The sequence below is a fragment of the Aulonocara stuartgranti genome, assembly GCF_965226115.1.
Source record: "Aulonocara stuartgranti genome assembly, chromosome: 6".
Lineage (NCBI taxonomy): Eukaryota > Metazoa > Chordata > Actinopteri > Cichliformes > Cichlidae > Aulonocara > Aulonocara stuartgranti.
Window position 1 is genome coordinate 35823678 of NC_138944.1, and position 25704 is coordinate 35849381.

A 25704-nucleotide genomic window follows, 5' to 3' on the forward strand; every position below is an offset into this window, starting at 1 on the left:
CAATAATCAGACCTCAGTGCAAGAAAGTTACTTACCAGCAATACAAGACATAAATACACACATAAACATTATAAGACATACATACACACATAAACATTATAAGACATAAAAACAAGTCAAAGATATTTGCAATAAATAGACCTCAGTGCAAGAAAGTTACTTACCAGCAATACAAGACATAAATACACACATAAACATTACAAGACAAAAAAACAGATCAAAGATACTTGCAATAAACAGACCTCAGTGCAAGAAAGTTACTTAACAGCAATACAAGACATAATTACACACATAAACATTACAAGACATAAATACACACATAAACATTATAAGACAAAAAAAAGCAGATCAAAGATATTTGCAACAAACAGACCTCGGTGCAAGAAAGTTACTTACCAGAAATACAAGACATAAATACACACATAAACATTATAAAACATAAAAACAAGTCAAAGATATTTGCAATAATCAGACCTCAGTGCAAGAAAGTTACTTACCAGAAATACAAGACATAAATACACACATAAACATTATAAGACATAAATACACACATAAACATTATAAGACATAAAAACAAGTCAAAGATATTTGCAATAATCAGACCTCAGTGCAAGAAAGTTACTTACCAGAAATACAAGACATAAATACACACATAAACATTATAAGACATACATACACACATAAACATTATAAGACATAAATACACACATAAACATTATAAGACATAAAAACAAGTCAAAGATATTTGCAATAATCAGACCTCAGTGCAAGAAAGTTACTTACCAGCAATACAAGACATAAATACACACATAAACATTATAAGACATACATACACACATAAACATTATAAGACATAAAAACAAGTCAAAGATATTTGCAATAAATAGACCTCAGTGCAAGAAAGTTACTTACCAGCAATACAAGACATAAATACACACATAAACATTACAAGACAAAAAAACAGATCAAAGATACTTGCAATAAACAGACCTCAGTGCAAGAAAGTTACTTAACAGCAATACAAGACATAATTACACACATAAACATTACAAGACATAAATACACACATAAACATTATAAGACAAAAAAAAGCAGATCAAAGATATTTGCAACAAACAGACCTCGGTGCAAGAAAGTTACTTACCAGAAATACAAGACATAAATACACACATAAACATTATAAAACATAAAAACAAGTCAAAGATATTTGCAATAATCAGACCTCAGTGCAAGAAAGTTACTTACCAGCAATACAAGACATAAATACACACATAAACATTATAAGACATAAAAACAGATCAAAGATACTTGCAATAAACAGACCTCAGTGCAAGAAAGTTACTTAACAGCAATACAAGACATAAATACACACATAAACATTATAACACATAAAAACAAGTCAAAGATATTTGCAACAATCAGACCTCAGTGCAAGAAAGTTACTTACCGGCAATACAAGACATAAATACACACATAAACACTACAAGACAAAAAAACAGATCAAAGATATTTGCAAAAAACAGACCTCAGTGAAAGAAAGTTACTTAACAGCAATACAAGACATAAATACACACATAAACACTATAAGACATAAAAACAAGTCAAAGATATTTGCAATAAACAGACCTCAGTGCAAGAAAGTTACTTACCAGCAATACAAGACATAAATACACACATAAACATTATAAGACATAAATACACACATAAACATTATAAGACATACATACACACATAAACATTATAAGACATAAATACACACATAAACATTATAAGACATAAAAACAAGTCAAAGATATTTGCAATAATCAGACCTCAGTGCAAGAAAGTTACTTACCAGAAATACAAGACATAAATACACACATAAACATTATAAGACATACATACACACATAAACATTATAAGACATAAATACACACATAAACATTATAAGACATAAAAACAAGTCAAAGATATTTGCAATAATCAGACCTCAGTGCAAGAAAGTTACTTACCAGCAATACAAGACATAAATACACACATAAACATTATAAGACATAAATACACACATAAACATTATAAGACATAACAACAAGTCAAAGATATTTGCAATAATCAGACCTCAGTGCAAGAAAGTTACTTACCAGCAATACAAGACATAAATACACACATAAACATTATAAGACATACATACACACATAAACATTATAAGACATAAAAACAAGTCAAAGATATTTGCAATAAATAGACCTCAGTGCAAGAAAGTTACTTACCAGCAATACAAGACATAAATACACACATAAACATTACAAGACAAAAAAACAGATCAAAGATACTTGCAATAAACAGACCTCAGTGCAAGAAAGTTACTTAACAGCAATACAAGACATAATTACACACATAAACATTACAAGACATAAATACACACATAAACATTATAAGACAAAAAAAAGCAGATCAAAGATATTTGCAACAAACAGACCTCGGTGCAAGAAAGTTACTTACCAGAAATACAAGACATAAATACACACATAAACATTACAAGACATAAAAACAAGTCAAAGATATTTGCAATAATCAGACCTCAGTGCAAGAAAGTTACTTACCAGCAATACAAGACATAAATACACACATAAACATTATAAGACATAAAAACAGATCAAAGATACTTGCAATAAACAGACCTCAGTGCAAGAAAGTTACTTAACAGCAATACAAGACATAAATACACACATAAACATTATAACACATAAAAACAAGTCAAAGATATTTGCAACAAACAGACCTCAGTGCAAGAAAGTTACTTACCGGCAATACAAGACATAAATACACATATAAACATTATAAGACATTGTTACGGCTGTGACCGTAATTGTGTGTGGATTTGAGTGTTTAGGTGCTCCTCCGGGATTGACGATTTGGCGTTGGTAATGTGTTGTTTTTGCGTGACTGTTATGTGTTTCCTACTTTACTTTGAAAGTCTGTGTCATCTTAGTGTGTTCAGTTTACGTTTCCTTGTCTCGTCAGTTCTGATTTGCCCCAGCTGTGTTTCCCTCCTGTTGTCCATTCCCTGATTGTTCCCTCCATGTATTTAAGCCCTGTGTGTCAGTTGTCATAGTCGCGATCTTTCCCCCGTTGTAAATAGTTTGACGTCTTGTGTTGGTGATGTAAATAAATGTGGTATCTTGCTTTAAATCTCGTTTTGGGATTATTTTTGTGGAAGCCCGTATTAGTTTTTTTTCTTGTGTGTTTTCGCCTTATTTTTATACGGGCTTTTTATTTTCCTGCGTTGCACCCCGGTTGCCTAGGCCGGGGTGTAACATATGGGGGCTCGTCCGGGATCGCTGAGGGGTCCGAGGACCGCTTCAGCCGTCTGTCTTCGCTGGAGGGTCCGGGATCGCTGGAGGGTCCGAAGGAGGGACAGCTTCGGCCTTCTGTCTTCGCTGGAGGGTCCGAGGACCGCTTCAGCCTCCGTCTGTCTTCGCTGGAGGGCCCGGGGACCGCTCCAGCCTTCATCCGCCTTCGCTGGAGGATCCGAGGGACCGCTCCAGCCTTCTGCAGCTGGTGGGCTGCGTGTCCGTGTGTGCAGCTGGTGGGCTGCGTGTCCGTGTGTGCAGCTGGTGGGCTGCGTGTCCGTGTGTGCAGCTGGTGGGCTGCTCATCCGCCTTCGCTGGAGCGTCCGAGCGACCGCTCCAGCCTTCATCCGCCTCTGCTGGAGGGTCCGGGGGACCGCACCAGCCTTCGTCGTCTGCTGGAGGGTCAGGGGGACCGCTCCAGCCTCCATCAGTTTCATCTGCCTCCGCTGGAGGGTCCGTGGGACCGCTCCAGCCTTCATCCACCGTCGCTGGAGGATCCGAGGGACCGCCCCAGCCTTCGTCGTCTGCTGGAGGGTCCGTGGGACCGCTCCAGCCTTCATCCGCCTTCGCTGGAGTGTCCGAGGGACCGCTTCAGCCTTCATCAGCTTCGTTTGTCTTCGCTGGAGGATCCGAGGGCCCGCTCCGGTTTTCCGTTTCCACTGGAGGACCCGTCCAGTCATCAGCGTCGCCTGCGGGACGGTGGCCGGTGCCGTATGGGCTGGACATGGAACGAACATTTTTCGTTGGGGTTGTATGTTTTAAATGTTTGTTTTTTTGGGTGTTTCCTTGAATTAAACATTTTGGGGTTAATGTTAATTCTTGGGTAAGGGGGTGTTACGGCTGTGACCGTAATTGTGTGTGGATTTGAGTGTTTAGGTGCTCCTCCGGGATTGACGATTTGGCGTTGGTAATGTGTTGTTTTTGCGTGACTGTTATGTGTTTCCTACTTTACTTTGAAAGTCTGTGTCATCTTAGTGTGTTCAGTTTACGTTTCCTTGTCTCGTCAGTTCTGATTTGCCCCAGCTGTGTTTCCCTCCTGTTGTCCATTCCCTGATTGTTCCCTCCATGTATTTAAGCCCTGTGTGTCAGTTGTCATGGTCGCGATCTTCTTCCCCCCCCGTTGTAAATAGTTTGGTGTTTTTGTTGTAAATAAATAGTCTGTTGTAAATAGTTGTGAATGGGTTTGTTAATATTTTCGTTTAAGACACCTTCGTTTTGGGATTTTGGTGGAGGGCCTTCGTGGTTTTATTTTCCTTATTTTTATTTTCCTGCGTTGCACCCCGGTTGCCTAGGCCGGGGTGTAACAACATAAAAACAAGTCAAAGATATTTGCAATAAACAGACCTCAGTGCAAGAAAGTTACTTACCAGCAATACAAGACATAAATACACACATAAACATTATAAGAAACGAAAACAGATCAAAGATATTTGCAACAAACAGACCTCAGTGCAAGAAAGTTACTTACCGGCAATACAAGACATAAATACACACATAAACATTATAAGACATAAAAACAGATCAAAGATACTTGCAATAAACAGACCTCAGTGCAAGAAAGTTACTTAACAGCAATACAAGACATAAATACACACATAAACATTATAACACATAAAAACAAGTCAAAGATATTTGCAATAAACAGACCTCAGTGCAAGAAAGTTACTTACCAGCAATACAAGACATAAATACACATATAAACATTATAAGACATAAAAACAAGTCAAAGATATTTGCAATAATCAGACCTCAGTGCAAGAAAGTTACTTACCAGCAATACAAGACATAAATACACACATAAACATTACAAGACATAAAAACAGATCAAAGATATTTGCAACAAACAGACCTCAGTGCAAGAAAGTTACTTACCGGCAATACAAGACATAAATACACATATAAACATTATAAGACATAAAAACAAGTCAAAGATATTTGCAATAAACAGACCTCAGTGCAAGAAAGTTACTTACCAGCAATACAAGACATAAATACACATATAAACATTATAAGACATAAAAACAAGTCAAAGATATTTGCAATAACCAGACCTCAGTGCAAGAAAGTTACTTACCAGCAATACAAGACATAAATACACATATAAACATTATAAGACATAAAAACAAGTCAAAGATATTTGCAATAAACAGACCTCAGTGCAAGAAAGTTACTTACCAGCAATACAAGACATAAATACACACATAAACACTATAAGACATAAAAACAAGTCAAAGATATTTGCAATAATCAGATCTCAGTGCAAGAAAGTTACTTACCAGCAATACAAGACATAAATACACATATAAACATTATAAGACATAAAAACAAGTCAAAGATGTTTGCAACAAACAGGCTCAGTGCAAGAAAGTTACTTACCGGCAATACAAGACATAAATACACACATAAATATTATAAGACATAAAAACAGGTCAAAGATATTTGCAATAAACAGACCTCAGTGCAAGAAAGTTACTTACCAGCGACACAAGACATAAATACACACATAAACATTATAAGAAACGAAAACAGATCAAAGATATTTGCAATAAACAGACCTCAGTGCAAGAAAGTTACTTACCAGCAATACGAGACATAAATACACACATAAACACTATAAGACATAAAAACAAGTCAAAGATATTTGCAATAACCAGACCTTAGTGCAAGGAAGTTTCTTACCAGCAATACAAGACATAAATACACACATAAACATTATAAGAAACGAAAACAGATCAAAGATATTTGCAACAAACAGACCTCAGTGCAAGAAAGTTACTTATCAGCAATACAAGACATACATGCACACATAAACATTATAAGACATAAAAACAAGTCAAAGATATTTGCAACAACCAGACCTCAGTGCAAGAAAGTTACTTACCAGAAATACAAGACATGAATACACACATAAACATTATAAGACATAAAAACAAGTCAAAGATATTTGCAATAAACAGACCTCAGTGCAGAAAGTTACTTACCAGCAATACAAGACATAAATACACACATAAACACTATAAGACATAAAAACAAGTCAAAGATATTTGCAATAATCAGACCTCAGTGCAAGAAAGTTACTTACCAGCAATACAAGACATAAATACACATATAAACATTATAAGACATAAAAACAAGTCAAAGATATTTGCAATAACCAGACCTTAGTGCAAGGAAGTTTCTTACCAGCAATACAAGACATAAATACACACATAAACATTACAAGACATACATACACAGATAAACATTATAAGACAAAAAAAAGCAGATCAAAGATATTTGCAACAAACAGACCTCAGTGCAAGAAAGTTACTTATCAGCAATACAAGACATACATGCACACATAAACATTATAAGACATAAAAACAAGTCAAAGATATTTGCAATAATCAGACCTCAGTGCAAGAAAGTTACTTATCAGCAATACAAGACATACATGCACACATAAACATTATAAGACATAAAAACAAGTCAAAGATATTTGCAATAATCAGACCTCAGTGCAAGAAAGTTACTTATCAGCAATACAAGACATACATGCACACATAAACATTATAAGACATAAAAACAAGTCAAAGATATTTGCAATAATCAGACCTCAGTGCAAGAAAGTTACTTATCAGCAATACAAGACATACATGCACACATAAACATTATAAGACATAAAAACAAGTCAAAGATATTTGCAACAACCAGACCTCAGTGCAAGAAAGTTACTTACCAGAAATACAAGACATGAATACACACATAAACATTATAAGACATAAAAACAGGTCAAAGATATTTGCAATAAACAGACCTCAGTGCAAGAAAGTTACTTACCAGCGACACAAGACATAAATACACACATAAACATTATAAGAAACGAAAACAGATCAAAGATATTTGCAACAAACAGACCTCAGTGCAAGAAAGTTACTTACCGGCAATACAAGACATAAATACACACATAAACATTATAAGACATAAAAACAAGTCAAAGATATTTGCAACAACAAGACCTCAGTGCAAGAAAGTTACTTACCAGAAATACAAGACATAAATACACACATAAACATTATAAGACATAAAAACAAGTCAAAGATATGTGCAATAATCAGACCTCAGTGCAAGAAAGTTACTTACCAGCAATACAAGACATAAATACACACATAAACATTATAAGACATAAAAACAAATCAAAGATATGTGCAATAATCAGACCTCAGTGCAAGAAAGTTACTTACCAGCAATACAAGACATAAATACACACATAAACACTATAAGACATAAAAACAAGTCAAAGATATTTGCAATAATCAGACCTCAGTGCAAGAAAGTTACTTACCAGCAATACAAGACATAAATACACATATAAACATTATAAGACATAAAAACAAGTCAAAGATATTTGCAATAACCAGACCTTAGTGCAAGGAAGTTTCTTACCAGCAATACAAGACATAAATACACACATAAACATTATAAGACATAAAAACAAGTCAAAAATATTTGCAATAAACAGACCTCAGTGTAAGAAAATTACTTAACAGCAATACAAGACATAAATACACACATAAACATTACAAGACATAAATACACACATAAACATTATAAGACAAAAAAAAGCAGATCAAAGATATTTGCAACAAACAGACCTCGGTGCAAGAAAGTTACTTACCAGCAATACAAGACATAAATACACACATAAACATTATAAGAAACGAAAACAGATCAAAGATATTTGCAAAAAACAGACCTCAGTGCAAGAAAGTTACTTACCAGCAATACAAGACATAAATACACACATAAACATTATAAGACATAAAAACAAGTCAAAGATATTTGCAATAAACAGACCTCAGTGCAAGAAAGTTACTTACCAGCGACACAAGACATAAATACACACATAAACACTATAAGACATAAAAACAAGTCAAAGATATTTGCAATAATCAGACCTCAGTGCAAGAAAGTTACTTACCAGAAATACAAGATATAAATACACACATAAACATTATAAGAAACGAAAACAGATCAAAGATATTTGCAACAAACAGACCTCAGTGGCAGAAAGTTACTTACCGGCAATACAAGACATAAATACACACATAAACATTATAAGAAACGAAAACAGATCAAAGATATTTGCAACAAACAGACCTCAGTGGCAGAAAGTTACTTACCGGCAATACAAGACATAAATACACACATAAACATTATAAGACATAAAAACAAGTCAAAGATATTTGCAATAAACAGACCTCAGTGCAAGAAAGTTACTTACCAGCAATACAAGACATAAATACACACATAAACACTACAAGACAAAAAAACAGATCAAAGATATTTGCAAAAAACAGACCTCAGTGAAAGAAAGTTACTTAACAGCAATACAAGACATAAATACACACATAAACATTATAAGACATAAAAACAAGTCAAAGATATGTGCAATAATCAAACCTCAGTGCAAGAAAGTTACTTACCAGCAATACAAGACATAAATACACACATAAACATTATAAGACATAAAAACAAGTCAAAGATATTTGCAATAATCAGACCTCAGTGCAAGAAAGTTACTTACCAGAAATACAAGACATAAATACACACATAAACATTATAAGACATACATACACACATAAACATTATAAGACATAAATACACACATAAACATTATAAGACATAAAAACAAGTCAAAGATATTTGCAATAATCAGACCTCAGTGCAAGAAAGTTACTTACCAGCAATACAAGACATAAATACACACATAAACATTATAAGACATACATACACACATAAACATTATAAGACATAAAAACAAGTCAAAGATATTTGCAATAAATAGACCTCAGTGCAAGAAAGTTACTTAACAGCAATACAAGACATAATTACACACATAAACATTACAAGACATAAATACACACATAAACATTATAAGACAAAAAAAAGCAGATCAAAGATATTTGCAACAAACAGACCTCAGTGCAAGAAAGTTACTTACCAGCAATACAAGACATAAATACACACATAAACATTATAAGACATAAAAACAGATCAAAGATACTTGCAATAAACAGACCTCAGTGCAAGAAAGTTACTTAACAGCAATACAAGACATAAATACACACATAAACATTATAACACATAAAAACAAGTCAAAGATATTTGCAACAAACAGACCTCAGTGCAAGAAAGTTACTTACCGGCAATACAAGACATAAATACACACATAAACACTACAAGACAAAAAAACAGATCAAAGATATTTGCAAAAAACAGACCTCAGTGAAAGAAAGTTACTTAACAGCAATACAAGACATAAATACACACATAAACATTATAAGACATAAAAACAAGTCAAAGATATTTGCAATAAACAGACCTCAGTGAAAGAAAGTTACTTACCAGCAATACAAGACATAAATACACACATAAACACTACAAGACAAAAAAACAAGTCAAAGATATTTGCAACAAACAGACCTCAGTGCAAGAAAGTTACTTACCGGCAATACAAGACATAAATACACACATAAACACTACAAGACAAAAAAACAGATCAAAGATATTTGCAAAAAACAGACCTCAGTGAAAGAAAGTTACTTACCAGCAATACAAGACATAAATACACACATAAACACTATAAGACATAAAAACAAGTCAAAGATATTTGCAATAAACAGACCTCAGTGCAAGAAAGTTACTTACCAGCAATACAAGACATAAATACACACATAAACATTATAAGACATACATACACACATAAACATTATAAGACATAAATACACACATAAACATTATAAGACATAAAAACAAGTCAAAGATATTTGCAATAATCAGACCTCAGTGCAAGAAAGTTACTTACCAGAAATACAAGACATAAATACACACATAAACATTATAAGACATACATACACACATAAACATTATAAGACATAAATACACACATAAACATTATAAAACATAAAAACAAGTCAAAGATATTTGCAATAATCAGACCTCAGTGCAAGAAAGTTACTTACCAGAAATACAAGACATAAATACACACATAAACATTATAAGACATAAATACACACATAAACATTATAAGACATAAAAACAAGTCAAAGATATTTGCAATAATCAGACCTCAGTGCAAGAAAGTTACTTACCAGAAATACAAGACATAAATACACACATAAACATTATAAGACATAAATACACACATAAACATTATAAGACATAAAAACAAGTCAAAGATATTTGCAATAATCAGACCTCAGTGCAAGAAAGTTACTTACCAGCAATACAAGACATAAATACACACATAAACATTATAAGACATAAATACACACATAAACATTATAAGACATAACAACAAGTCAAAGATATTTGCAATAATCAGACCTCAGTGCAAGAAAGTTACTTACCAGCAATACAAGACATAAATACACACATAAACATTATAAGACATACATACACACATAAACATTATAAGACATAAAAACAAGTCAAAGATATTTGCAATAAATAGACCTCAGTGCAAGAAAGTTACTTACCAGCAATACAAGACATAAATACACACATAAACATTACAAGACAAAAAAACAGATCAAAGATACTTGCAATAAACAGACCTCAGTGCAAGAAAGTTACTTAACAGCAATACAAGACATAATTACACACATAAACATTACAAGACATAAATACACACATAAACATTATAAGACAAAAAAAAGCAGATCAAAGATATTTGCAACAAACAGACCTCGGTGCAAGAAAGTTACTTACCAGAAATACAAGACATAAATACACACATAAACATTATAAAACATAAAAACAAGTCAAAGATATTTGCAATAATCAGACCTCAGTGCAAGAAAGTTACTTACCAGCAATACAAGACATAAATACACACATAAACATTACAAGACATAAAAACAGATCAAAGATATTTGCAACAAACAGACCTCAGTGCAAGAAAGTTACTTACCGGCAATACAAGACATAAATACACATATAAACATTATAACACATAAAAACAAGTCAAAGATATTTGCAATAAACAGACCTCAGTGCAAGAAAGTTACTTACCAGCAATACAAGACATAAATACACATATAAACATTATAAGACATAAAAACAAGTCAAAGATATTTGCAATAACCAGACCTCAGTGCAAGAAAGTTACTTACCAGCAATACAAGACATAAATACACACATAAACACTATAAGACATAAAAACAAGTCAAAGATATTTGCAATAATCAGACCTCAGTGCAAGAAAGTTACTTACCAGCAATACAAGACATAAATACACATATAAACATTATAAGACATAAAAACAAGTCAAAGATATTTGCAATAAACAGACCTCAGTGCAAGAAAGTTACTTACCAGCAATACAAGACATAAATACACATATAAACATTATAAGACATAAAAACAAGTCAAAGATATTTGCAATAACCAGACCTCAGTGCAAGAAAGTTACTTACCAGCAATACAAGACATAAATACACATATAAACATTATAAGACATAAAAACAAGTCAAAGATATTTGCAATAAACAGACCTCAGTGCAAGAAAGTTACTTACCAGCAATACAAGACATAAATACACACATAAACACTATAAGACATAAAAACAAGTCAAAGATATTTGCAATAATCAGATCTCAGTGCAAGAAAGTTACTTACCAGCAATACAAGACATAAATACACATATAAACATTATAAGACATAAAAACAAGTCAAAGATGTTTGCAACAAACAGGCTCAGTGCAAGAAAGTTACTTACCGGCAATACAAGACATAAATACACACATAAATATTATAAGACATAAAAACAGGTCAAAGATATTTGCAATAAACAGACCTCAGTGCAAGAAAGTTACTTACCAGCGACACAAGACATAAATACACACATAAACATTATAAGAAACGAAAACAGATCAAAGATATTTGCAATAAACAGACCTCAGTGCAAGAAAGTTACTTACCAGCAATACGAGACATAAATACACACATAAACACTATAAGACATAAAAACAAGTCAAAGATATTTGCAATAACCAGACCTTAGTGCAAGGAAGTTTCTTACCAGCAATACAAGACATAAATACACACATAAACATTACAAGACATAAAAACAGATCAAAGATATTTGCAACAAACAGACCTCAGTGCAAGAAAGTTACTTACCGGCAATACAAGACATAAATACACATATAAACATTATAACACATAAAAACAAGTCAAAGATATTTGCAATAAACAGACCTCAGTGCAAGAAAGTTACTTACCAGCAATACAAGACATAAATACACATATAAACATTATAAGACATAAAAACAAGTCAAAGATATTTGCAATAACCAGACCTCAGTGCAAGAAAGTTACTTACCAGCAATACAAGACATAAATACACATATAAACATTATAAGACATAAAAACAAGTCAAAGATATTTGCAATAAACAGACCTCAGTGCAAGAAAGTTACTTACCAGCAATACAAGACATAAATACACACATAAACACTATAAGACATAAAAACAAGTCAAAGATATTTGCAATAATCAGACCTCAGTGCAAGAAAGTTACTTACCAGCAATACAAGACATAAATACACATATAAACATTATAAGACATAAAAACAAGTCAAAGATATTTGCAATAAACAGACCTCAGTGCAAGAAAGTTACTTACCAGCAATACAAGACATAAATACACATATAAACATTATAAGACATAAAAACAAGTCAAAGATATTTGCAATAACCAGACCTCAGTGCAAGAAAGTTACTTACCAGCAATACAAGACATAAATACACATATAAACATTATAAGACATAAAAACAAGTCAAAGATATTTGCAATAAACAGACCTCAGTGCAAGAAAGTTACTTACCAGCAATACAAGACATATATACACACATAAACACTATAAGACATAAAAACAAGTCAAAGATATTTGCAATAATCAGATCTCAGTGCAAGAAAGTTACTTACCAGCAATACAAGACATAAATACACACATAAATATTATAAGACATAAAAACAGGTCAAAGATATTTGCAATAAACAGACCTCAGTGCAAGAAAGTTACTTACCAGCAATACGAGACATAAATACACACATAAACACTATAAGACATAAAAACAAGTCAAAGATGTTTGCAACAAACAGGCTCAGTGCAAGAAAGTTACTTACCGGCAATACAAGACATAAATACACACATAAATATTATAAGACATAAAAACAGGTCAAAGATATTTGCAATAAACAGACCTCAGTGCAAGAAAGTTACTTACCAGCAATACGAGACATAAATACACACATAAACACTATAAGACATAAAAACAAGTCAAAGATATTTGCAATAACCAGACCTTAGTGCAAGGAAGTTTCTTACCAGCAATACAAGACATAAATACACACATAAACACTATAAGACATAAAAACAAGTCAAAAATATTTGCAATAAACAGACCTCGGTGCAAGAAAGTTACTTAACAGCAATACAAGACATAAATACACACATAAACATTACAAGACATAAATACACACATAAACATTATAAGACAAAAAAAAGCAGATCAAAGATATTTGCAACAAACAGACCTCGGTGCAAGAAAGTTACTTACCAGCAATACAAGACATAAATACACACATAAACATTATAAGACATAAAAACAAGTCAAAGATATTTGCAATAATCAGACCTCAGTGCAAGAAAGTTACTTACCAGCAATACAAGACATAAATACACACATAAACATTATAAGACATAAAAACAAGTCAAAGATATTTGCAATAATCAGACCTCAGTGCAAGAAAGTTACTTACCAGCAATACAAGACATAAATACACACATAAACATTATAAGAAACGAAAACAGATCAAAGATATTTGCAACAAACAGACCTCAGTGCAAGAAAGTTACTTACCAGCAATACAAGATATAAATACACACACAAACATTCTAAGACATAAAAACAAGTCAAAGATATTTGCAATAACCAGACCTTAGTGCAAGGAAGTTTCTTACCAGCAATACAAGACATAAATACAGAGATAAACATTATGAGACATAAAAACAAGTCAAAGATATTTGCAATAAACAGACCTCAGTGCAAGAAAGTTACTTACCGGCGATACAAGACATAAATACACACATAAACATTATAAGACATAAAAACAAGTCAAAGATATTTGCAATAAACAGACCTCAGTGCAAGAAAGTTACTTACCAGCAATACAAGACATAAATACACACATAAACATTACAAGACATATAAACACACACAAACATTATAAGACATAAAAACAAGTCAAAGATATTTGCAATAATCAGACCTCAGTGCAAGAAAGTTACTTAACAGCAATACAAGACATACATGCGCACATAAACATTATAAGACATAAAAACAAGTCAAAGATGTTTGCAACAAACAGGCTCAGTGCAAGAAAGTTACTTACCGGCAATACAAGACATATATACACACATAAACATTATAAGACATAAAAACAGGTCAAAGATATTTGCAATAAACAGACCTCAGTGCAAGAAAGTTACTTACCAGCGACACAAGACATAAATACACACATAAACATTATAAGAAACGAAAACAGATCAAAGATATTTGCAATAAACAGACCTCAGTGCAAGAAAGTTACTTACCAGCAATACAAGACATAAATACACACATAAACACTATAAGACATAAAAACAAGTCAAAGATATTTGCAATAAACAGACCTCGGTGCAAGAAAGTTACTTAACAGCAATACAAGACATAATTACACACATAAACACTATAAGACATAAAAACAAGTCAAAAATATTTGCAATAACCAGACCTTAGTGCAAGGAAGTTTCTTACCAGCAATACAAGACATAAATACACACATAAACACTATAAGACATAAAAACAAGTCAAAGATATTTGCAATAACCAGACCTTAGTGCAAGGAAGTTTCTTACCAGCAATACAAGACATAAATACACACATAAACACTATAAGACATAAAAACAAGTCAAAAATATTTGCAATAAACAGACCTCGGTGCAAGAAAGTTACTTAACAGCAATACAAGACATAAATACACACATAAACATTACAAGACATAAATACACACATAAACATTATAAGACAAAAAAAAGCAGATCAAAGATATTTGCAACAAACAGACCTCGGTGCAAGAAAGTTACTTACCAGCAATACAAGACATAAATACACACATAAACATTATAAGACATAAAAACAAGTCAAAGATATTTGCAATAATCAGACCTCAGTGCAAGAAAGTTACTTACCAGCAATACAAGACATAAATACACACATAAACATTATAAGACATAAAAACAAGTCAAAGATATTTGCAATAATCAGACCTCAGTGCAAGAAAGTTACTTACCAGCAATACAAGACATAAATACACACATAAACATTATAAGAAACGAAAACAGATCAAAGATATTTGCAACAAACAGACCTCAGTGCAAGAAAGTTACTTACCAGCAATACAAGATATAAATACACACACAAACATTCTAAGACATAAAAACAAGTCAAAGATATTTGCAATAACCAGACCTTAGTGCAAGGAAGTTTCTTACCAGCAATACAAGACATAAATACAGAGATAAACATTATGAGACATAAAAACAAGTCAAAGATATTTGCAATAAACAGACCTCAGTGCAAGAAAGTTACTTACCAGCAACACAAGACATACATGCACATATAAACATTATAAGACATAAATACACACATAAACACTACAAGACAAAAAAACAGATCAAAGATATTTGCAAAAAACAGACCTCAGTGCAAGAAAGTTACTTACCGGCGATACAAGACATAAATACACACATAAACATTATAAGACATAAAAACAAGTCAAAGATATTTGCAATAAACAGACCTCAGTGCAAGAAAGTTACTTACCAGCAATACAAGACATAAATACACACATAAACATTACAAGACATATAAACACACACAAACATTATAAGACATAAAAACAAGTCAAAGATATTTGCAACAAACAGGCTCAGTGCAAGAAAGTTACTTACCGGCAATACAAGACATAAATACACACATAAACATTATAAGACATAAAAACAAGTCAAAGATATTTGCAATAAACAGACCTCAGTGCAACAAAGTTACTTACCAGCAATACAAGACATAAATACACACATAAACATTATAAGACATAAAAACAAGTCAAAGATATTTGCAACAACCAGACCTCAGTGCAAGAAAGTTACTTACCAGCAATACAAGACATAAATACACACATAAACATTATAAGACATAAAAACAAGTCAAAGATATTTGCAACAAACAGACCTCAGTGCAAGAAAGTTACTTACCAGCAATACAAGACATAAATACACACATAAACATTATAAGACATAAAAACAAGTCAAAGATATTTGCAATAATCAGACCTCAGTGCAAGAAAGTTACTTAACAGCAATACAAGACATACATGCGCACATAAACATTATAAGACATAAAAACAAGTCAAAGATGTTTGCAACAAACAGGCTCAGTGCAAGAAAGTTACTTACCGGCAATACAAGACATAAATACACACATAAACATTATAAGACATAAAAACAAGTCAAAGATATTTGCAATAATTAGATCTCAGTGCAAGAAAGTTACTTACCAGCAATACAAGACATAAATACACACATAAACATTATAAGACATAAAAACAAGTCAAAGATATTTGCAACAACCAGACCTCAGTGCAAGAAAGTTACTTACCAGAAATACAAGACATAAATACACACATAAACATTATAAGACATAAAAACAAGTCAAAGATATTTGCAATAAACAGACCTCAGTGCAAGAAAGTTACTTACCAGCAATACAAGACATAAATACAGAGATAAACATTATGAGACATAAAAACAAGTCAAAGATATTTGCAATAAACAGACCTCAGTGCAAGAAAGTTACTTACCAGAAATACAAGACATAAATACAGAGATAAACATTATGAGACATAAAAACAAGTCAAAGATATTTGCAATAAACAGACCTCAGTGCAAGAAAGTTACTTACCAGCAATACAAGACATAAATACAGAGATAAACATTATGAGACATAAAAACAAGTCAAAGATATTTGCAATAAACAGACCTCAGTGCAAGAAAGTTACTTACCAGCAATACAAGACATAAATACAGAGATAAACATTATGAGACATAAAAACAAGTCAAAGATATTTGCAAAAATCAGACCTCAGTGCAAGAAAGTTACTTACCAGCAATACAAGAATTAAATACACACATAAACACTATAAGACATAAAAACAAATCAAAGATATTTGCAACAAACAGACCTCAGTGTAAGAAAGTTACTTACCAGCAATACAAAACATAAATACACACATAAACATTACAAGACATAAATACACACATAAACATTACAAGACAAAAAAACAGGTCAAAGATATTTGCAACAAACAGACCTCAGTGTAAGAAAGTTACTTACCAGCAATACAAAACATAAATACACACATAAACATTACAAGACATAAATACACACATAAACATTACAAGACATAAATACACACATAAACATTATAAGACAAAAAAACAAGTCAAAGATATTTGCAATAAAGAGACCTCAGTGCAAGAAAGTTACTTACCAGAAATACAAGACATACATGCACACATAAACATTATAAGACATAAATACACACACAAACATTATAAGACATATAAACACACACAAACATTATAAGACATAAAAACAAGTCAAACATATTTGCAACAAACAGACCTCAGTGCAAGACAGTTACTTACCAGAAATGCAAGACATAAATACACACACAAACATTATAAGACATAAAAACAAGTCAAACATATTTGCAATAAACAGACTTCAGTGCAAGACAGTTACTTACCAGAAATGCAAGACATAAATACACACATAAACATTATATGACATAAAAACAAGTCAAAGATATTTGCAACAAACAGACCTCAGTGTAAGAAAGTTACTTACCAGCATTGCAAGACATCCATACACATATAAACATTATAGAACATAAAAACAAGTCAAAGATATTTGCAATAAACAGACCTCAGTGCAAGAAAGTTACTTACCAGCAATACAAGACATAAATACACATATAAACATTACAAGACATAAATACACACATAAACATTATAAGACATAAAAAAAACAAGTCAAAGATATTTGCAACAAACAGACCTCAGTGTAAGAAAGTTACTTACCAGCAATGCAAGACATACATACACATATAAACATTATAGAACATAAAAACAAGTCAAAGATATTTGCAATAAACAGACCTCAGTGCAAGAAAGTTACTTACCAGCAATACAAGACATAAATACACACTTAAATATTACAAGACATAAAGACAAGTGAAAGAGATTTGCAACAAACAGACCTAAAAGTAATAAAATGACTTTCCAGCATTGATTCCTCATTTTCAGGGAGGGTTTTTTCATCTTGCACTTCGCTGACACGCATCAGCATCCAGTTCTTTATGAGAAAAGGGGAAGACTGAGGGAGGGATATACTCACCGTCACCGACACGCTGGGCATCAGTGTCCTGTGCTTCATCAGAAGAGATGGCGTTCAGGAGACTGTCATCCAGGATCCTGATGACTTGAGGAAGGCCTTCTTCTGCAGGACGCTCAACCACATAGTCAAGACAGTCTGTAAGGAAACAAGTTTAAAATAACATTAGGAATGTAATAAACAGCCAGTGCTAAAGCAACAGACCTACATCTGTTAGTTTGAGCAGATGATGACAGAAGAGCATTTTAGGCTACATTTATGTCAGACTGAGTGACACTTCGACTTTTTCATGTGAGATCAAAAGATGTCAACTAAGTTCACATCATTAAGTGAAGCATCCATTTTTAATAGAAGAGCACCAAACCTCCCCCAAGGCAGCTCACTCTGTGCACACTACACTTTTATGGTAACACTATTTTATTTTGTATACATTCATTTTGTTTTATTTGTCCTTTTTAAACCTTTATGCAAACACTACGTTGGAGTCGGTAATGGATAATAGGTACTCATTTTTAAATAACTGGACATAAATAGCTTGTTACATAATTATACTACAGGAAATGTATAACTAACTAGGCAGCTCATTCTCTTATTTATTTATTATTACGATTCTTTCATTAACAATGTAACACATTTTGAAACAGCATCAGAGGTTTAATGTACCAATTTCATGTCCTAAATGTTCCCAATACAAACAAAGGCAGTGGAACTCCAAGCACATATTTTTAAAATAAAACACAAAATAAAACACACACATAAAGGTTTGACTTCATGATTATTTTGACTATGCTTAATGTTTTCAATATTATTTTTATATTATTTTATTTTGATTATTTTTTTTATCACTGCGTTATGTAGCTGGGAAAAAACGTTATAGTTTACCTAATGAAGCTTTTGATCCAGAGAAGAAAATGATGTTAGGAGCTACAGGGGATCTGGTGTGTTCACCTGCATGTTCTATCATTGTGACGAAATGCTGTTACCATAGAAACTGATTTTATTTTTATTCTTTTTTTGGGGAGTATTTTACGAATCTTTGTCCGTTAAGCTAGTTTAACCATTTTATTGGGGGGCAGTGTCAAATTTGAAGCCTTCAATCAAAGTAACACCTTTTTTCACATTCATACGCCACTCGTTAATGAATTCTACAGCTGTCCCGCAAAATTTAAAGCATACAAGCAATTTACCGGGAAAAATCTTGGAATACACATATTTTGATCACATTAAAATTTGATATTCACACTGGAACTTGTTAAATTATTATAGTTGTCTAGTGACTCTTAAAATAATTGAAGAATCTTTGAAACGTACCAGCCAGGTGACTTTCAATGAGTCCGGATCCACAACGAGCCAGCCAGCTTTGCTGTTATGAAACACGTCATAAAGCCACAGTACAAACGACTTCTTCCAGTCGTTTGTACTGTCGCTTTCTAGTAAATTCCGCTTTCTGTAGAAATATTCTCCAAAAGTTATCTTTCCACAAGCTGAGTTTGGAGCAGGTCAAGACAAGTTCACGAGCCAGCACAAAAGAACGAATGGAACGTTGTGGAAGTGCATTTAAACACTCGCCTTGGTTACGGTTGCCAACTGCGTGTGCACGTAATAAAACTATAAGAATGGAGCTCACTGCAATGTAATTTACAGTTAATTTATGGTCATTTATAGTTACTGCCGTTGTCACCCTTTATATGGGATGTAATATAAGCACGTAGGTATAGGTATATCCAGAAATAAACATAGATATTAGAAAGCAGCAAATCAGTAACTGAGATGTTTGCTTGAGTGAATAACATTAGCATATAGCTCATGGTAATATTACATCTTCACATTTTTCTTATCGAAGCTAACAATAACTTAGCGTTCTCGCTACTCACCATGCTGTAAAACAGGTATATGTTAGCAATGACACCATTTAACAGATATTAAAATGCTAGCCGCGCTAATTAGCCGAACGCGATGGACGCCAATAAAACGCCCCAAACGCCCCTAATTTGACGCGTGTACATTCGCGTCTCAACGCGTGTCCAAGAAAAATCCATCGCGCGTCAAAATGTGGGAGGAATGTGGGAGGGAGTTGTGCCAGACCGGTATCTTTGCAAGATGGCAGCTATCGAGCTAGCGCTTGAAGAGAGAGTCTCCCTTCTCTATGTACTGTGGAGAGCAGAGCAGCAGCGTAAAAGACGTCCTCGCCTTACCTGGGTCCATCAGGTCCTCCAGAGGCATGAGCAGTTTGGTGAGTTTCACCACTTGCTCCAGGAGCTGCGCCTGGATGACGGCCGATTCCAGCGCTATCACCGTCGGCCAGTTTGAGGACCTGCTTTCCCTCGTCGGTCCCAGCATTGCCCGCCTAGACACCAACTACAGACGCTCAATCCCACCTGCAGAGCGCCTGTCCGTCTGCCTGAGGTTAGTAAAACTATTTAATACGGTAGTCCTTTATTGATATCTGTGCTAATATGCTAATCCATCCAGTTATACACTGCTAACATGGATGTGCTATGCTAACAGTGAATGCTGTCGGTGTTTACTGAAAGCAAACTGTGGTACAGAGACGACTCTTTATAATATTTCTAGTGATACTCAGAAGGTCTCATCAAGTCCCGATTTAATTCGATTTACGCTGTTATCAGTGTTTGAATGATAGCATGGCTGTGGTGTCACATCAATGTATGCGCTCGGTGTTTGCTGATATCAAACTGTAGCATTAGGACCACTGAGTTAACCTTGTAGTGATACTCACTCCTTTTTATTTAGACCTGGTTTAATTCTGGGATAGTTGAATATTTGTATATAATCCCTGCAGCTGTCAGACTCTATAGCAGGGGTCACAGCCTTTATTAAAACAGAGTTAGATAAAACTGTGAACAGTTTGGTTCATCTCTAGTTACATGGTTCTATCTTGATAAGCTATGTCTTATCACAGATTAATTTTTCAAAAATATTAATGATTTAAGCAAGGAAAGGGCTACATGTCAACATACAACTCTTTATTTCTATTAATGTCTTACTTCATTCCTACCTGATTGACATGTTTAGGAATTATGAGTGATTGGCTCACTGTAGTTGTGAAAATTGCTACCAATCAAATTATGATATGTTAAAGTTAAAACAAAACACAACTGTTTTAGATATTATCTAATATACATTTTGTAATTATCCTTATAATTACAAAAGGTTTTATGTAAGATTCATGTTTTGTGATTTAAATCTGACATCACAAAAGTATTTTGGAATTTGAATGATGTATTTTGTAACTGCAGTACACATAATACTGATTTTGAACAATTTTGTCCAGGTTCCTTGTCACCGGGGACTCCTTCAGGACCATCGCGTTCAGTTTCAGAGTCGGTGTGTCCACGGTGAGCCAGATCACCCCCCAGGCAGCGACGTCCATCTGGGACTGTCTAGTGGACGACTTCATGGCTGTGCCTTCACCTGGAGACTGGCGCTCCATCACAGAGGGATTCCAGGAGCGCTGGAACTTTCCTCTGTGCTGTGCAGCTCTGGATGGGAAGCACATCCAGACAAAGGCACCCCATATATCATATAGGAGACACACACATTGATATACACTAAATATTCATTTCATTTCTTTTTTGTGGTGCCCAAATTGATGCACCTGCTTGATTTTGTTTAAACAATTATTGCACACTTTCTGTAAATCCAGTAAACTTCTTTTCACTTCTCAAATATCACTGTGTGTGTCTCCTGTATGATATTTAACTGACATTTTTTATTGTAACAACCAACAATTTATACAGGAAAATAATGTCTATTAACAAGGTTGCCCAAACTTCTGCATCCCACTGTATCAGTATATTTTGTCATTAGTATAATATGAAATAAATTCTACATGTGTCAAGTTGTGTGCCAACATTTGCTGTGTAGTAGAACTGAGACATTAGTCATTATAAACATTTATTTGAAATAATATTAAAAGTCTCAAACAGAAAAACATTAAACATAAATATATAAAATATAAGAATTTACAGAGAGACAGGAATAAAAAGGACCAGCTGCTCTCCAGAGCAGGAACAAGGCTGAGGAGGAAATGCTCCATTGGAGACTGGTGTGGCCTCTTCAGGGACTCCAGGATGGCCAGCTCCACCGCTGATGGACCGTCCTGGGACCCGTCCCTCATCTGCCTCGGAGCCGTCCTCCTCTGTGGGCCTGTAAAACAGCACAAAACACAAAGAAATGAGAAGGCTGCTACTAGATTTTAATTTCAACATTGAAAAAAAAAAAAAAACAACAGGATATAATCAGATTGGTTGTAGATATTTAGTAAAGGTGATCACAAGGGAATCCCACCGACTAAAAAGGTATCAGTGCTTGCTGTACATATCTGTGGGTGCAGCAGCAGGAGCTCAGGGACTGGGGATGCTCTGCTGCAGAATCAGTTGGTTCTATCAATACAGTATTAAATGTTAACAGGTTCGATATAATAATCGTAGAGTAGACAGTGGTCCCTCATTTATTGCAGGGGTTCTCAGAATAACTAGCCCCTGGTCACAGTTCTCACAATTGATTCTCAAAGTGCAAACCTTTGTAGATTGCAAAACGTAAAAGTATTATTATGCCGCGGTTTGTCTTCATCTGCCCGCCACTTTCGTGCGCCTTTTTCCCTCACGGTGCAGGTGTCTATTTCCGAATGAGGCTCATAGTTATGGGTGTTTTTGTGCTGTTTTTTTCTATTGGACGCGATGGTTATCAAAACCAAACGTGATAAATTTGGCAAGCGCAGGAGATTTGTCAATCAGGCTGCAGAATGCAATGCTGTACTGTGCAATAAAAAATCAGCGAAAAAGCAAAGCAGTGACGGATGAACAGCGGGACCACTGTGTGCTGTTTATTAATAAACAATAAAATATATTCCTAAATGATAACATGCATAAAAGCAGAACGGTATTTGTACGTCAGTGGGAAAATAGCGGTGGCTTGCTAGCTTTTGTGCGGCTTCCCCGGGTCAGTGAAAACTTTCAAAAGAGAAATGAATGAACTTACCAGGTTGCCCGATCTCTTCACATATCTTCCTCCAAGCTCGGTCCTTTTTATTCCTGTCTCGGTACTGAAAGCAGCTGGTGTTGTACAGCTCCGAGTTGTTTGCTACCGCATTGATTAGCCTTCCCCTCCATTGAAGTATGAAAGGCTTTGGCTGGATCTGCCCCTTTGACCTAGGTAACAGCCACGTCACCAGGCTCCTGATTGGTTGTCGCGGCGCGATTTGACGCTGGAGTTCAGATTTTTCCAACTCGAGCGGTAGACGCGAAACGCGCGTATGCACAAAATGCAACACAAAAACTCACGCGCGTGGTTTTATTCGCGAGTCAAACGCGCCAGACGCGCTACACTGACGCGCGTTTCACGCGTTTTGGCGTTTTCGCGACGCAAATCTGCTTCCGAATTTTCGCGGGACCCGCAATCGCGTGTCATCGCGCCTTTCCATTGAACCTGACGCTCTATTCGCGTCCATCGCGTTCGGTGTGATATTTACAACTGTGTTATGTTTGTGTCATAGCATATAGCAAGACCCCATAACGATAACTGACCTTTGACCTCTTCTCCAGATTAATCTTCAGATCAAAGAGATAATGCTATATACAGCTATTTTAACACTATGTTTCTTACTGCCATTGTCTGACATAATATCCTTGAATCTTTTTCTAATTCAACACTTAATATAAACACTGCATGTTTATTTAAAAATTAAGAATTAAAAACACTCCTTGTAATGCCAACTTTTGTTTTCAAATGTAAATAAAGTATATCAACTAACATACTGGACACTGTTCTGCTGAACAACACACATATTACCAATATTGTAGCTGGTGTTTTTTTTAGTAATTTATTATTTTATTTGTCATACAATTTAAAACTTTAATAACCTTTTCAATAAAACAAATTATCAGATGTAATTATTCTGAAACTAAGTCTAAGCTTCCCATAACTTTTTATTGCAAGTTACATTACTGACATAATAAACATAAAATGTTTGTATTGTTCATCCACAAGTCCAGTCTCTGGCTCAAACAACACAGAAGCTTGGTGTGTTTGTTTCTCAGTCCAGGCATTACTGCTTGAATGCCTGTCATGAATTTAGGTAATTCAAATGCAATTGCCTAAAGAAAGTCTTTTACATTGTCCCAACTTCCCTTAAGTACAGTGACTGGAGATGTGGGCTGGAGATGCAATGAAAGTAAAGAAGAGAAAACAATGTACAACGAGGGAAAAAAATAACCAACTATATACATGGTGTATGCGTAAGAAACATTGAAACAGAAACATTGTGGGTGTATACAAGGGCAGTTATATAATAAAATAAATAGGGGTGAAATGGTAAAAGGCCTGTATTTGCATAGCGCTTTTCGGACTCCAAAGCGCTTTACACATCCAGTCATCCACCCATTCACACACTGGTGATGGCAAGCTACATTGTAGCCACAGCCACCCTGGGACGCACTGACAGAAGCGAGGCTGCCGGACACTGGCGCCACCGGGCCTTCTGACCACCACCAATAGGCAACAGTTGAAGTGTCTTGCCCAAGGACACAACGACCGAGCCTGTCCAGCGCACTCTCGATAGTGGCACGGTAGAAGGACACTAGGAGGTCAGTCTGAAGCCTGTTCTATCTCAAAACCATCAAGAAATGGAGGCTAGGAATGGGAATGGTTGGCTAAATGGTACCCTGACTTTTTGGTCAGTCTGGCTACAGTGCTGAAGTGAAACTCAGGGTTGTTCTTATTTTCTTCAATCAGTAATGAATAGTAAGATGTTCTAGCTTTTTTAATAAAGCAGGCTAAATGATGAGCTATTACATTTTTGCAC

At 34.3% G+C, this 25704-nt stretch overlaps 2 protein-coding genes across 2 annotated transcripts in view; one reads left to right on the top strand and one right to left on the bottom strand.

The window, feature by feature from the left end:
* Nucleotides 1-20851, bottom strand: part of LOC309708148 (uncharacterized protein) — a 117438-nt gene extending 96587 nt beyond the window's left edge. The window contains exons 1-3 of the mRNA XM_082535930.1: nt 20753-20851; nt 20190-20241; nt 18882-19016 (exon numbers count right to left, since the gene is read on the bottom strand). Coding sequence (XP_082392056.1) covers nt 18882-19016; nt 20190-20241; nt 20753-20755 — 190 coding nt within the window. The 5' untranslated portion in view covers nt 20756-20851. The remainder of the gene's footprint in view (nt 1-18881; nt 19017-20189; nt 20242-20752) is intronic.
* An 85-nt stretch (nt 20852-20936) lies between these two features.
* Nucleotides 20937-22740, top strand: LOC309708531 (uncharacterized protein). Its single transcript, XM_082536652.1, has 2 exons — nt 20937-21284; nt 22174-22740. Exons 1-2 carry the CDS (start codon nt 21025-21027, stop codon nt 22442-22444), a joined length of 531 nt encoding a protein of 176 aa, XP_082392778.1. The 5' UTR covers nt 20937-21024; the 3' UTR covers nt 22445-22740.
* Nucleotides 22741-25704: the final 2964 nt, after the last annotated feature.

What these genes read in the sequence shown, in the direction of transcription:
- LOC309708531 (XM_082536652.1), top strand. Translation starts at nt 21,025, where the DNA reads ATGTACTGTGGAGAGCAGAGCAGCAGCGTAAAAGACGTCCTCGCCTTA. An exon ending in CGCCTGTCCGTCTGCCTGAG is followed by an intron (nt 21,285 to 22,173) that starts GTTAGTAAAACT and finishes AATTTTGTCCAG; the next exon opens with GTTCCTTGTCACCGGGGACT.